Source organism: Sorex araneus, chromosome 1 (genome assembly GCF_027595985.1).
Source record: "Sorex araneus isolate mSorAra2 chromosome 1, mSorAra2.pri, whole genome shotgun sequence".
In the NCBI taxonomy this organism is placed as follows: Eukaryota; Metazoa; Chordata; class Mammalia; order Eulipotyphla; family Soricidae; genus Sorex; species Sorex araneus.
Window position 1 is genome coordinate 29,366,669 of NC_073302.1, and position 15,135 is coordinate 29,381,803.

Below are 15,135 nucleotides of genomic sequence, written 5' to 3' on the forward strand. Positions count from 1 at the left end.
AACCACCTCTTACCTTAAATGCCGGTCATTTCGGCATTGGGCATAAAATATTAAATATATTGCAGGTCTCCCTCACTTTTCTACAGGACTGCCTCAAGACCCAACATGACTTGCTTGAGGCTTCTGGAGCTTTATTTTTCTACACAGGGGCAGGAGTTTTTTCTTTCACAACGCAATAAAATACTGTCATGCCTAGAGACATCATAAATTCATCCTAAAGTGTTCTGAGCTCCGTCCTCACCAGTTAAGTATAAACATGAATCATACTTCAAAATAATGGCTGTGTTCCTTTAGGGCACTTTCATAATTTCTCTTAGTTTCAAAATTAGTTTACAATCTACCGGGCAGTGATCAGCATGTTACGCACTGTAAACCAGAGCTTACTCTCGGCTGGTCAAGAGACTGAAGTGTGGCCTGACACCCCGTTTACGCCACTACACTCTCCACTGCTGCCCTTGGCAGACTGGATCAGGGCCCAAGGAAGAGCTCCAAGGCTGAGGACATGCTGCACCTGTGGAAGACCTGGGTTCCACCTCCAGCATCACATGATCTCTTGAGCACTGCTGAAAGCTGGAACCAACCCAAACCCTCAACCGCGATCAGGGATAGGCCAAAATCCAAAACCAAAACCAGGACGAATGGATAGTGCTAAAGGCAAGTCTCATTCCTGAATCAGTACTTGGAAGTCAGCACAGCACAGAAGCCAGTAAATGCTGAACTCAAGCAAAGTGGGTAGCTAACCTAGAATTTTCTCCTCATTCTACTATTTGGTTTTCAAGCAAAACCCAGCAGTGCTCAGGGCTTACTCCTGGCTCTGCACTCAGGAATCACTCCTAGTGGAGCAAAGGGACAGTTATCAGGGTGCTGGGAATCAAACCCTGGGCTGCAGCTTGCGCGGCTACCTACTGTACTATCACTCCAGCAGCACTCTCTCCCTTTTTTTGGGGGGGGGATTATGCATCACAGCCAGCTGTGCTCAAGGGACAAGGTACCAGGGACCAACCCCAGGCTGTCCCAGCACACAAAGCAAGCACTCAACCCCTTAAGCTATTCCTGACAGACCTATTACTCTTTTTTTGACAAGTGCATTATTTCCCCCGTATCCCCCCTCCCCACCTTCCTGGAATGTTGTGGTGACCAGAGGCACCTCTGGTTATGGTGCTCAGTAGAGTCACACTCCTCCGCCTGCAGCGCCTGCACACACCTGGCAGCAGTACGGTGGGGAATAAGGGAGGGTAGTTCTGCACATGTAGGTGGCCCTGGACATATAGGTGGCTCTGGGGATTCAACCCTTAGCCTTCTGCCTGCAAAAACAGATGTTTCAATCACTGAGCCATCTCCTAGCCACAAACCAGGAGTGAACTTGAGGCCAACTGTTTTACACATGTACTTTTGGGGATACCTGATAGTGCTTGAGTGCCACCAAAGTCACACCCAGTAGAGTTCAGTGCAGGGCCTCTGCGTTAACATTTGAGTGGTCTCCACAGCCCCTATCATTCACCAATGTGACTTTTTTTTGGGGGGGGGGTTGGGGGAGGACACTGGGCAGTAATCAGCGGTCACTCCCTGAGATGCTCAGAAAACCATGTGGTGTCAGGGAGCAAACCAGATCTCCTCTATGCAAACATACACCGAGTCTACTGGGCTGCCTTCTCTAACCCAACTCGCTCTTAGGTTCATTTCAGGAACAAGCAGAGGTCGTTTTCCCAGCACCTCTCTCCAACATTCCAGTCACATCTGAACAAAATACAAAGGCTCTGGGGCTTGACCTATCCTGCTCCCAGGCAAATGCAGAGAAGCTGGGCCGAGGGCGCCTTTATGATGTTCCCCTGCACCTCAGACCAGTACAAAAGGGTGCTGCAGCCAGACAGGCAGACATCAGAAAGGTGATCGGTCGATGGACCAGCGCCGATCACCGAGTCTCCTTAGATGCTGACAAGGTCCAGAAGTCTCGAGCTTATATGCTGCTCCCCCCTCCCCCTCCCCCCACTAGTATTGATGTCTTCCCCAAGACTTCATTATAATGTAGCAACTCATGCTAGCAAGGTCAGGTTCAAACCACCTGAATTAACTGAAATTATTTTGCATAGTGCTGGAAGTTTAATTTTCAGGTTCATTCCTATTCCTCTCTACTATCTGAATAGTAATTTGGTGAAGGACCTTTACCATCACAGATCTTTTTTTTTTTTAAATGTAGTCTGTGAATTCCCCCTTCCATACATTTATTCAGGAAAGTTACTGGAGAGCTATTATTTACTTAGCCCCTGTCACCTCTGCTCTCATTTCTTTCGCCCACAAAAAGCAGTCAGCATTTGCTCGGTAGGCCTCGTCCCCTCCGGGCGATCTGGAGTGCCACGTGCTAACTCTAACTGTGCCCGAGTCTCTGGAGCAGAGCTGGTGGGGAAAGAAAACCCTAAAGCACAGATGGCTGGTGCTGCTTCCTGCTGAGGGCCCTCCTGGCCCCACCGCAACTCAGACGCTGAAGGCTGAGACTCAAAGGATCCTTGCAGAGAGCACTTACCTTCTGCAACTTTTTGGATTTACCAAATTACTTAATCGGAGAGACAATTCTCATCAGGAGATTTCAACTACCGTATACCCAAGTGACCTGAAATGTACGTCCATTATTTTGCCTTTTAAGGAACATGATGTTTGGGGTAGACGAAGTACTTCCATGCTAAGGTACCTGACGGGCAATATTCCTGTTGCTACTTCACTCACTGTCGCGCTTCCTTTGGAGAACGGTCCCGAGAAAGCGTATGTGTGCCTCTCAAAGAGCGTGCTGCCGAACAGTTCCTCGAGATGCAATACATAATTTTAAGGACTAATCAAGGAAGGTCATATAAAGCAAAACTAAATGGGTTTCCAGAAAGTAGTGTGGAATACTACGCACTTCAAATTCTAATAAGGGCCAGGGATATAGGTCAATGGCAGAGCGCTAGCATAGCTAAAGCCCTGGGTTCGATCCCCGAAGATGCCAATATACAGGGACACAACAAAGGGCACAAGTTTATATAGAATGGACATGAGTTTTTCTGATTTTTCTAATCTCAGTCCTCTTGGTATTTTGTTTTTGCTGTTTTTCCAGGGGGGCTGGCAGGGGAGCAAACCTGGCTCTGGGCTTGGGAGTCACTCCTAGTTTCTGGGATTAGACACATGCAAAGCATGTGTTCCAGGTGCTTTGATCTCTTCTCTCTTCTTCTTCTTCTCTCTCTCTCTCTGTCTTTCTATCTTTCTCCCTCTCTCTCTCTCTCTCCCTCCTTCTCCCCTCCCCCCTCCTCTGTCTGTCTCTCTATCCCCTCCAAAGGCCCATTTAATATGCTACTTAAATGTCATAGTTCTCAGCACAGCACGGCCTTCCCTTACTTGGGGGCCCTTGAGTAAGCAACCTATGTTTCCTGAGTCTTTGTTTTCTCATTTATAAAATGGGCATGACAGTAAATCTGCTGTCATCTCAGAGCCTTAAGAATCAAATAAAGTTTTTTAAATGAGAACAGGCCTAGGGAACTAACCCAGAACAAACCATAGTAGTACTTAGCTGTGACTAAGCTTTGCCATCACTCCTTAGGTCTGCTCTCAGCTTCCACACCCTCTTCTAGCTTTGGGACCTCACTCATCCTAAAATTCTCTAGCTACGTGAAAACCATTCTCTGAAATCTTCTGGGTCTTGCGACATGGAGGTACTAATCCCAGTATCTCCTCCAACCAGCCCACACTGAACTGAGTCCCTCTTCGCCACATACACACTTTCTCAACTCCCCAGTCCTTCCGGTCTCCCGTATCTCCAGCTGACATCAGGGAAGTCCAGCCTACCTCGGCTCCACTAGAAGCTGAACTCACATACACTGGTGAGTCACTGACCAGCGTCTTGGGTGGCTCCTGTTTCCCTTTCTCCCACTTCAAAACAGACAACATTGCAAGATAAATCATTCTTCAATCAGCCAGAAAACTCTTCTTCCCTTCAACACAAAAGCCCTCCTCACAGGAAACACCTCTTCCCTCTCCAAACTGACACACAGCTAGCCACAGGCTTCCTCGCCTTCGGTCACGCAGTTCCTTCCCTGCGCAGGACTTCACGCAGTCCACTCCTCCTAGAGCTGGTCTGACCAAGGGTAGATGGGAGAGGGTCTCCAGCTAGTCCACCCTTTCTTGGTTTTCCCATCCCCTGAACTGTAGCACTGCAGCACTGTTGTCCCATTGTTCATCAATTTGCTTGAGCGGGCACCAGTAACATCTGCATTGTGAGACTTATTGTTACTGTTTTTAGCATATTAAATATGCCATGGGTAGCTTGCCAGGCTCTGTCGTGTGGGCGGGATACTCTTGGTAGCTTGCCGGGCTCTCTGAGAGGGGCTGAGGACTCGAACCCGGGTCGGCTGAGTACAAGGCAAATGCCCTATCCGCTGTGCTATCGCTCCAGACCCCTGAACTAATCACAATTTAACCTCTCACCATTACTATTTATTTCACCCTTACATTCATCTCCCTGATATCATTTAAAATTTTTGGAAGTTGATATCTATTTTCCAAAACCTAAAGAGGATGGGGGTGGGCTAGGGAATTAGTGGAATTAGTTGAAAGTGAGAACAACTGAGAGTTTCAGATTCATTAATGGACTTTAAAAGAAAAATGTCTATATTTTTTAAGGGCTATATAGTTTGCATGAAGTACTTTATACTTTTAATTTAAAATGTGTTGGAGGCCTTATTACTCTTCCTATTTTACAGCTGGAGAATACAAGGCACAAAATGTAAAGAACTTGATCCAAATAACCCAGCTTAAATTCAGAGCCAACCAGTCTAGCTATACAATTCCATATACTCCTGGCAGTGCAAAATAGTATTACCTCTGGATTCTAATAGCCCTTCAGACCAGTAAAAAGGCAGAAGGCACTGATCCATTAAGGATCATTCAGCTGAGGATACAAGAGAGAGACAAATAAAATGCCCTAAATTCAATTAAATCTTATGTTAGGGAAAGAAAATTTTGTACCAGAAATGTCATGTTTGAGCTTTTTGCTATTTTAAATAATGCCAGGTGAAAAGATTCTTGCACATAGCATTACTGTATCTTTCAATTATTAAATAACAGATGTCAGCTTTGTTAATGTCTTTCAAATGTTTGTTAAATAGTATACCAAGAGGGTCGTTCCAATTTATTCAGCAAATCCATAACACCTAGAGGGTGGAGTCTGGGGAATGGTACAGTGTGTAGGACAGTGTCTTGTAGGTGGCCAACCCCAGTTTCCCAGGCATGGAATCTGGTCCCCCAGCATAGCCAGGAGTGATCCCTGAGCAAAGCCAGGAGTAAGGCCTGAGCACCACCAGATGTGTGGCATATGGTGTACACACACACACACACACACACACACACACACACACACACACACACACACGTACGCGTGCAGGCTTGCTTCCCAAAGAGCACTCATTTTCCTTTGGATGTTGCTCTGCCCTCCACATGACTCACCCAAGCTAGGGATTGTTTGGAGATGAGTGTGCGGCCTGCCCCAACTCCAGTAAAGAAAAACCACTGTCAGCTCGGCAAACACAGGAAGGACTGCGTCTGTCTGGGGCTCATGAGGGGAGGAAAGAGAGCAAAGAGTTGTCTTCCTGAAAATGACAAAAACAAAACTAAAGGAGAACTCAGGTCCTTGTTGATATCATCAAGCCCAACCAGGAAGCCATCCTACTCTCAACTTACAGGACATAATGAATCCCCCTTGATGCTCAGTAATTTTAGGTTTAAGAAGTTGTTTATTTTTAATCTCTGAAAGCTGAATCATCCTTAGTGGTTCCTAATGATAAACTTCACAAGATCACAGTCTTCATTATTACACTACAAGAAGGAACAACTTTAATATCTTCTCTGCTTCTTAGGTAACAACTATTAATTTTTTTCCCTCTCTTTGCTTTTTAACTTTAAATGAGCAAAAACAAAACACTTAATCCAGAGGAGCTGAAGGAATAGTCCTGTGGATAGGACTCCAGCCTTGCAAGTGGCCAGCCTGGCCTCTATCCCGGCACCCCAGATGGTCCCCCAAGCATGGCCAGGAATGATCCAAGAGTGTAGAACCAGGCGTAAGCCCTGTGCACAACTGGCTGTGGCCCCAAAACAAAACAAAACAAATTCGTAAATGAAATCACTCCAGTTGAATAACTGGGGGGCCACACCCAGAAGAGCTCAGGAGCTCAGTGCTCAGGGAACTAAGGAGTGCTGGGGACTGAACCCAGGCACGCAAAGCACGCCCTCAGCACACTCGCTTCAGCCCTCCAACAAAAGAATGTTAAGCACACCTTGCAAACTTAAAAATCATAAAACAGCATTATGAGTTTCCCTATTAAGTATGTGTCTAAGTATTTGGATCTGGGATATGATAAAGAGCGTGTACACAGAGTAATAGTATTCTTCGGGGAGGAATACTTGAATGGGCTGGAGCACATGCTTTGCATACAGGTGCAAATCTGAACCCTAGATTTCATCCTCTGAGTACTGCAGTATGCCCTCTCCCCAAAAACATTCTATTTACAATTACACACACACACACACACACACACACACACACACACACACACACACACACCACGTTGAGCATATGAAAACTGAGAAATACAAACCTCTTTTAAAAATTACATTTCCCCACCAAGTTTGACACAATGCACAAATTAAAAACTGGGATATCATGCAAAGGTATATTCCAAATAAATGAAGAAACAGAGTACTAAAAGGGAAGAAATACCACCATGCCAGAAACTGTAAGCATTTTCACAATGTTTATTCCCTCTGTAGAGATTAACAATACCTCTTTAATGACTGAAGTTTTTCACCAGCTCAAACACATGCTTTTTCTGATAGTACAAAAAGCCACATCTACTTGTACCTGCTATTAAAAGACAAACAAATCAGTGGTTGTAAATTCAATTGGCCCACTTTGGAGTGGACAGTCAACAGTTCCCATCCACCCTGGCCAGGTAACCAGCTATCTTAAAGTATACTACCTGCACACACATAAGCCTTATGTCTTCAACAGATAAGAGGCTTAAGACTGCTGGAAAATCTGTTCAGAATCTTCTGAAGTATTTATTCTTCTCAATAAAAGAATGTTGTTTTTGCAAATCAGTTGCTTTAGTAGGGGCTCATCCATACCCACTCACAACGGGAAAATAAACATGTATTAATTTGTTCAAATACTGCATGAGCACTTAGAGATAACTTAGTACCAAAGAAGCAGAGAAATGAACAAAGCAGACACAATCCTTGTCTTCATTAGCTCAGTCTAGACCAGGGACAGCAAATATTTTCCTTGAAGAGGCACAGAGTAAACATTTGGGGGGTCATTGGTCTCTGTAACAACTTACTCCTCAGTTGTGACATTGTAGCCGGTATTGACAATATGCAAATGAGTATGCTAAGACCCAATAACAATGACTTTAAATTTCATACAATTTTTAGGAAATTTTTTAGGTAAAATGTTTTTTAAATAAAGAGCAGTAATGTCTTTTTATTTTTCTGGATTAGCTAAAAGTATACATAATGTCTTTAGCATGACTGACATACAAAAACAGGTAACCAGTCAGATCTGATGTATAGTTTGTGACTCCTGGTTTAGAACATTAGCTATGTAATTATTTGTTTATTGCTTAAAGCACTAAAAGGGAACATACAAAAGGGTGTGAGCATTTAATGAGACCTGGCCTACTTTGAAGTACCAAGGAAGGCTTTTCCAAACAGGCGACTCTTAAGTTGAAACTTAAAAAAGAACAAGCAGTAGCCAGGGAAGGGAAAAAAAGATGTCTAGACAAGCACAGTATGGTCTGGCAAAAGCCTTAAAAAGGCGAATAAAATCAACAAGACTATGAGGTGGGAACTGGGGAGACAGCTCCCAGGGCTAGTGTGAATGTACTGCACTGCAGGAGACTCAAGGTTCAATTTCTGACACTGCGAAGTCTCCCACCCACACCCACCACCGCCATCAGGAACAGCCCTTTGAACACTAAGCCAGAGGCAGCCCCTGTGCATCACCAGATACGGCCCCAAGTAAACAAACCAGGTCTGGGACAGAGTTTGCTTCAATTCAGCACATTTAGTTTGGGAAATGTCCGAGTAGGACTATAGTTGGAACCACAGGAGATGCAAGTGTCTAAAGACAAGGTATGGAACCGCTGTTTTCCATCTTGGAGTCACATGAGAGTCACCAGGGAACTTTGATGCCCAACCAGTAACCCTGAACCAATGAAATCAGAATCTCTAGAAGTAGGTTCCAGGCATCAAGGACTAGCCTTTAAAGTTCTCTAAGTGCCTGCCATGTGCAACCGAGGTGGTAAATGTAAAACTTAAGACATTAAGAACTACCAAAACTACAGAAAGACGGAGATTGAGACTACATGGGTTTCTAGTCCTAGGGCCTAAGGCAGCTCTGACCCAGACTACTGCACATACCTAAATTCAAAACAGTTCAACAGAAACAAGAGTCGAGTCGGTAGGACTCAAGCAGACTTATCTCTGATATCCCTGAGTCCCCAACATAATTTGAGGCAAAGTTAAAATTCTGACATAGCTGGGAACTGGGGAGATAGCTCAAAGGGTAAAAGTGCATGCCTGGATGTGGAGGTCCCAAGCTGATCCCCAAGTGCCACCTAGGAATCTTAGAAAGGAAAAAAAAGCAAAAAAAAAGCATTTATTTTGTCCACGGGGCAAAGCCTATAAAAACAGCAATCAACCAGTGGTAAGCAGTAAAAAAAAAAAAAAAAATCTGATTTTTTTTTCTACATCAATAAAATTGGGTTTTTAATGATCAGCACATCAAATAATATTTGCTAAACTGAGAACATGTTGACTGAGCTTATATTATACTATGTTGTTCCCCTACAGAGGAAATTCAAAATGGTGGCATGAATATAACCTGGAAATTCTTTAAACTCAAAGTTTAATTGAGTAGCCTTCTAAAGGAAACTGCAGCTTATTTTCTGGAAAGTATGCATGTAGCACAGAAAGGGAAGCACGAGACTTCAGATTTTCAGATGAGCTTAAATTTGCATTTGTGCTCTGTGGCTTGACAAGCGTTCAGATCTCCTAGTCTCAATTTCCTCACCTGTAAAATGTCAATGAGACCAACTCCAGAGCTCCCGGAGAAACGCAAGTATGAAAATGGCTGTTATAGCTATGTAAAAATAAAGTATCATTTTTACATTATGTTCCAGCCAATTTCGACATGAACTCTGATTTACATATTTGGAGGAGGAGATCTTCCAAGCAAATAGCACAGGAACTCAGAAGGCGAAAACAAGACTGTGTTCACGCTGTGATTTTTCTGCTCCAATTAAAACAAGTCTCCTGGGTTGGGCATATTTTAATGGAACAACTCAATTTCTGTCGATAATTCACACTACTCTTCCAATTTCATTTTTGCCACGTGACTTCAAATTCCGCCAAGCAGATGGAGGATTACATATAGTAACATTAAGATTCCCTGAAGAAACAGTTAACATGCTCCAGTGTTAACCAGAATTTGTGAACCACTCGATTGTTTTTCATTACTTCCCAAACAAGTATTGAGAGTTGAGGGAAAGAGTTATTATCTACATGGCTCTCAATCTAAAGATCATGAGATCAAACAGTCGACAAGGGCAATTTTTTTTCTCGTCCGGCAGGCAAGGGGCAGTTTGTTCAACCACCCAGATTCTCCTCCACCCTTCTCATAACTTCTGAGGTTAGAACTGAAGGACAGAACTTCAGAGCACTTGCAAAATCTCCTGGCCTCCAAAGCACTGCTGTGAGAAATAATGATCTAGCCATTAACGACAAAGACTTAGGGCAATTTGCTAAGTAATCTTTCAAAAGCTTCCTTCATTCAAACTGGTTTGTCAATGGGAAGGAACGTTTAATAAATCTGACGATTTACAAGTGAACTTTGAAGTTTAAGAATAGAAATTATGTCAGGTCATAACAGAACAAACGAATTATGGAGAGTTGGAAATAAATTTTAAGAGTCTTATAGAGGATTAGTACTATAAAATAAATCTCAAGACTTTTAAGTTCCCTTCAAAGGGATTTTTAGGCAAAGCTATCTTGTGCTAGCTATCTTGTGTTTTAGGCAATTGCTAATATTAGCAAACAACCTGTAATGGCCAATAATAAAAATAAAAATTAAGAATTCTATAAAAACCCTAAATCACTAAACACTCTTTAAGATTCTTACATGAACAGAGCTGACACATAACAGGTTATTTTGAAAATAATTTGCTCCATAATCAATATAAGTTAGTATAGAATGTGACACTTTTCATAAACCTAAAAGAGTAATTATTATGATAGCAAATTATGATATCCAGACATTGCCAAGAAAATAACACCAGCACAAATGACAAGAGATGAAACAGTTTGGAAGACCATAAACTCTTTTATGAGTCTACAACACAGAATGAGATGCCAAGGGAAAATAAATTACAGTTCAAAAATTAATACCTACTACAAAAAAGGAAACATACTATGTTTACATCGATAAAACCTGCCAGGACTTTCAAGTTGCTGACTATGCCACTGAGAAAAGCCAAGTGAACGGCAATTCACTTGGCTTTTTCCTCAATGCCTGTTGTTTTGATGTGCTGCACAGGTTATCATTAGTTTCCATAACAAGCTCTTTGAGGACTCTATACTCACTGCACTACCTTAAAGGTAAGCAATGAGCAGAGCCATGAGAAAAGAAAAAAAGATCGCTCCATTTTGCAAACGAATGGTACCGCTGACAGAAAAGGAAGGAATGTGGGAAAGGAACATGAATGTTAACTTAAAACAGTTCACATGTCAAATTAAGAGGAAGGCCTGGTGAAAGTGGAAGTAAAAGAGCACTTGCCAGCCAGATGTTTAACTTGGTGTGTATGCATTCTGTTCTCTGACTATCGCTGAGCAACTTTTACGTACAAGGTAGAGTAAGGCACTGCAATACGTAAAAAATGGGGGTAAATAAAGCAGTTCCTACACTCTTATCGAATCAATCCATTAGACAGATCTTATTAGGTAGATCTTATCATTATCATTAGGTAGATCTTATCAATATTATCAATCCATTAGAAAGGATGAAAGAAACATATTCTTCTGCATTACAATCACCTGAAACACCACGGTGGCCTCTAAGAAAGGTTCAAAGAGATATGTGAGATCTGAAGATTTGCTGGAGCTGCATCTCTATTCTCTTTGAGCTCAACACACACAGATACAGCATTGTTCTAAATCTGGTGATACTTGTAAAAAGAACTTTAAAATGCAGCAGACTGGCAACGTTTTACAAATGAAGAATGATGCCCAAATCTGAAATCTGAGAGAAAAAAAAAAAAAGAAACCAACAATTTGGGCACAAAAATCTGCTCCTCCTGCTCTACTGAACACTACCAGTCCCTGAAGCTGAACTTAAAGGCATGTGACAGCAGCTGATTGGTTATAGGAATCCACAAGAAAAAAAAAAAATGCACCCCTCAGGGTGCATGACAAGCATCTTGTCGGCAGGGAAAAATGGCAAGAAGGAAACAGTGGCTGTAAAAGGAGGAAAAAGCAAAAAAAAAAAAATGTGACAGCATTCTGAAAAGTATGGTGTGAAGCTAGACAAATGCATGAGCCACTTAATAAATATATTATTAAAGCAGAGTTTTGATGCATCATTCATCCCTCCCAAATTCAATTGTTCATAAGAACAAGACATCTATAAACTACCAATACTATTCTGTCTTAAAGACATTTCACCAAAAGAGAATGGAAAGTAATCCAGTTCTTTAGACACAATATAAAAGTGAAAATAATATTGAAATAAATATTAAATGAATCGCACCCAAAGAAACCCCTCCTCTCTCCCAAATCCCTAACCAGTTGAAAGGTATTGTGTAATCCAACACCTATATTACCTTTATCTGTTAATATGAAAACCTGTAACATCACTATATGGTCTTTGCTGTTCTAACGGACAAGGTTTAGCTAATAAAAAATCAGTCTATGATCCTAGTTGAAAAGGGGGAAAAAAAACATGCAAGCTCATGGGTAAAACACTCCGAAATAAAAAAAAAAAAAAACTGGACAAATAGAATGGATACTTGATAAAAACGTAAACGTCCTCCGTTCATCTGCAATTCTCATTTTCTAACAGATCTCAGATTTTTCGGAACAAGTATGCAGGTTATTTAAAACTGAGTTATATATAGTCATTTAGCAGCAGCAAAACACTTCTGGCGTTATCACAGCTGCTTGAGCTCTGGAGGAATTTTTTTTTCCCCCCAAACTAGCATTTTTCTTCACCAAGAACCAACCAGCCTTTATTTCTAAAAACAAGAGCCCTTGTGTTCCCCCCACCCCCCACCCCACCCCCCAATAAACAAATCAAAAACCACAGCTACATTCTACGCTAATGAAACTGTGAGATTACATCCCAGGCGTTGTCAGAGCCTATTTTTCATACACCACCAGCAGACAGTTTGATGCAGTATTCCTGATTGCTTTTTATCGTATTTGTAAATACACTCACTAATCCACTAAATTAGGTAATTTACAAACAGGCCCGCTCAGTTATTAGTGGCCAGCAGTCAAGTTCTATTACATTTGATCCTTATGCAGTTGTCTAAACATTTCCATCCAGGTTAAGGACTCGATGGGCAAGGGGGAGAGAGAGACAGAGAGAGCGCGAGCGAGCGGTTGGAGAAATTTGGATGGGGGCAGGGTGGAAGCTGGGGAGGAAAAAAAAAAAATCTCTGCATCTCAGCCCTCAGCGACAACATCCAGCCAGTGCCCACAGAAAAACTAAATTCGGCACCTCTTCCTCCTGTTACATTGGCAACAAAGAAGGAGTTTCCGTAACGCTCCCGTCACCCACCAGGTGCCCAATCTCCTGCCCAGCTTGGTCCCCCCGCGCTCCCGCAGGGGCCTGGGTTCGCGCTGAGGCCGCGGTGCCCGGAGTCACGGCACAAAGGGGGGATGGGACGGGGGTAGGAAGGGGGGGTGGGGGTCGGAGAAGAGGGTCGTGGAAGGGGCTCCTGGACCCGCTTGCACAGTTGCACCGGGGCGGCGGAGAGGCGAGAAGGGGGCAGAAATGAGCTCATGGAGCCGAAACTGCACGGGGGCCGGGAGGAGGGCGACGGGCTGCGGGCACTCTCCGTGGGCGCACGGGAAACAGTCTGTGCACCCGGGCGCGGGGGTGGGGAGGAGGCAACTCCGCGGAGAGGAAGAGGGGCCAGGCCCGGGAGACGGGGACAGGGGGCACCCCGGGGGACGCGGAGGGGCGCCCGCGCCGCCTCTACCTGCAGGCGGGCGGGACGCGCCGCTCAGGTGTGACTGCGGGAGGCCAAGTCGGAGCGGGGCCCCGGGGCGCGCCGGGGGCGCACGGGGTGAGGGGCGCGCACCAGCTCCGCCGGCGAGGGGGGAAGGCAGCGGCGGAGCCCGCAGCCGCCGGGGCCAGCGCGGGGGGCAAGTGCGGGGCAGGCGGGCGGGAGAGGAGGGGGCGGGAGTCTCCGGAGTGCTCGGCGGACTGCGGGGAGGCATCCGGGCGGGCGGCCGGGAGGCGGGAGCCCCTCACCTGCGCGGCGGAGGAGGCGGAGCTGCAGCAGCCCATGGCGGGGCCGGAGGAGCCCGGAGGCGGCGCCGGGCGCGCAGCTACGCCCCGGAGCCCCTCGGCATGCGAGCCGGCGGGCGCCCGGGGAGGGCGCGGCCAGGCCCCGCACGGCGCGGCGGCGGCGCGGGCGGCTCGGGCGGCGGTGGGCGCTCAGGAGGCGGCGCGGCTCGGGGCGGGCGCCGGCCACATCCCCCGGCGGCGGCGGCGGCGGCGGCGGCTGCGCGGCTCCTGCTCCGCTCCTGCTGCTGCAGCTGCTCCCCAGCGGAAAGGGGCGGGCGGCGGCGGCGACGGCGCCTCCCCCTGTCCCCCGCCTCCCGCCTCCCGCGCCCAGTCCCTCTCCCGCTCCCTCTCCCGGGCCGCCGCCTCCTCCGCGCCGCGCGCGTCTCCCATCAGACTCCCCGCCCCTAGTGCAGCGCCGCGCCGGCGGCCGGGCGGCGGCGGCGGCCAGAACGAGGCCCGGCCCTTCGGCGCGCGGGGGCGTCTGCGCAGTGCCGAGCCCTTTTAGCAGTGGCACCGAGGCAGAGCGCTGCCTCGGGGCGAGAGGGCGCCCGGAGCTAAGGAGCCCGAGGTCTGGGCTGGCTCGCCGTCGAAATGGGGCCGAGTTGCTTCCGGGCTGGAGAGCCTGGGCTGCGGCTGGCGAAGCTGTTGAGTCTTCTCGGGCGCGCACAGCCCCGGGCTCCTCCAGGCTTCCTGCCGATGCGACGGCTCCCCTTTGGCTAGCTCAAAGAAGTCGACCATAGATGATGTGAAGCATCTGTTGCTGCTCGCCCCATGTTGCTGATGAGGAAACTGAGTCCTGTTAGAGGACAGTAGTAGCCCAATGAAATGCACCCTCGTCCGCAATTTGTTAAAACGGGCGGAAAATAGAGAAAAGGCAGAGTTCTTAAATTTCTCAGTTCAACTCTGTCTTGGATCTATACTACCTTGTCGCTCACAAAAATAACCAGTTATTGCTTTATTATTAAAATACTTATTGAGAACATACAAGTTCCAGTAATGTATAGGTACAGGGAATAAAGTGAACAAGAGTTTTCCTCTCTTACAGTCTCTATTGCTAATTTATTAGTAAATCAATCAGCTTATTAACTAATACTGTCCATGCTGCGTTGTGTGGCAGTAAGTTGAGAATTGGTATGTAAAAGAAATTTGCAATCCCAGAAGAGTCTTTGAGCTACCACGGTATGAAAGAGGTTCAAAGGTGTCAAGAATAAAAATAAAGACCTGTTAAGATTTCAAGAACCACCAGACCCAGGCTTGTTTGAAGAACCAGCAGTCCCAGAACTGTTCTTTCAGGGGTTTCATTTTTTTCTTGTCAAAGCATGTCTCAAAGACAACATCAGAGAAGTGGGGTGGGAGGGAATTATTTGCAAAGATGCAAAGGGTTGTGATTCTAGAAGGCCTGACTTGTCAAATTAAAAAAAAAAATTTAAAAAGAAAGAAAACTTAATAAAATAATTTAAAAAAAGAAATGTAAAAAAATAAAATAAATTATAAGTAACTATCAAAAAAAAAGAAAGAAAATTTGAATAATTAAATTCTATTGAGAA

The 15,135-nt window shown here is 45.4% G+C and overlaps 1 protein-coding gene across 1 annotated transcript in view; it reads right to left on the reverse strand.

Annotated features, from left to right (window-relative positions):
* The window catches only part of SLC44A1 (solute carrier family 44 member 1), a 166,922-nt gene extending 153,202 nt beyond the window's left edge, over positions 1 to 13,720 (reverse strand). Inside the window, exon 1 of the mRNA XM_055125977.1 lies at positions 13,553 to 13,720. Coding sequence (XP_054981952.1) covers positions 13,553 to 13,588 — 36 coding nt within the window. The 5' untranslated portion in view covers positions 13,589 to 13,720. The remainder of the gene's footprint in view (positions 1 to 13,552) is intronic.
* Between the last annotated feature and the right edge of the window lie 1,415 nt (positions 13,721 to 15,135).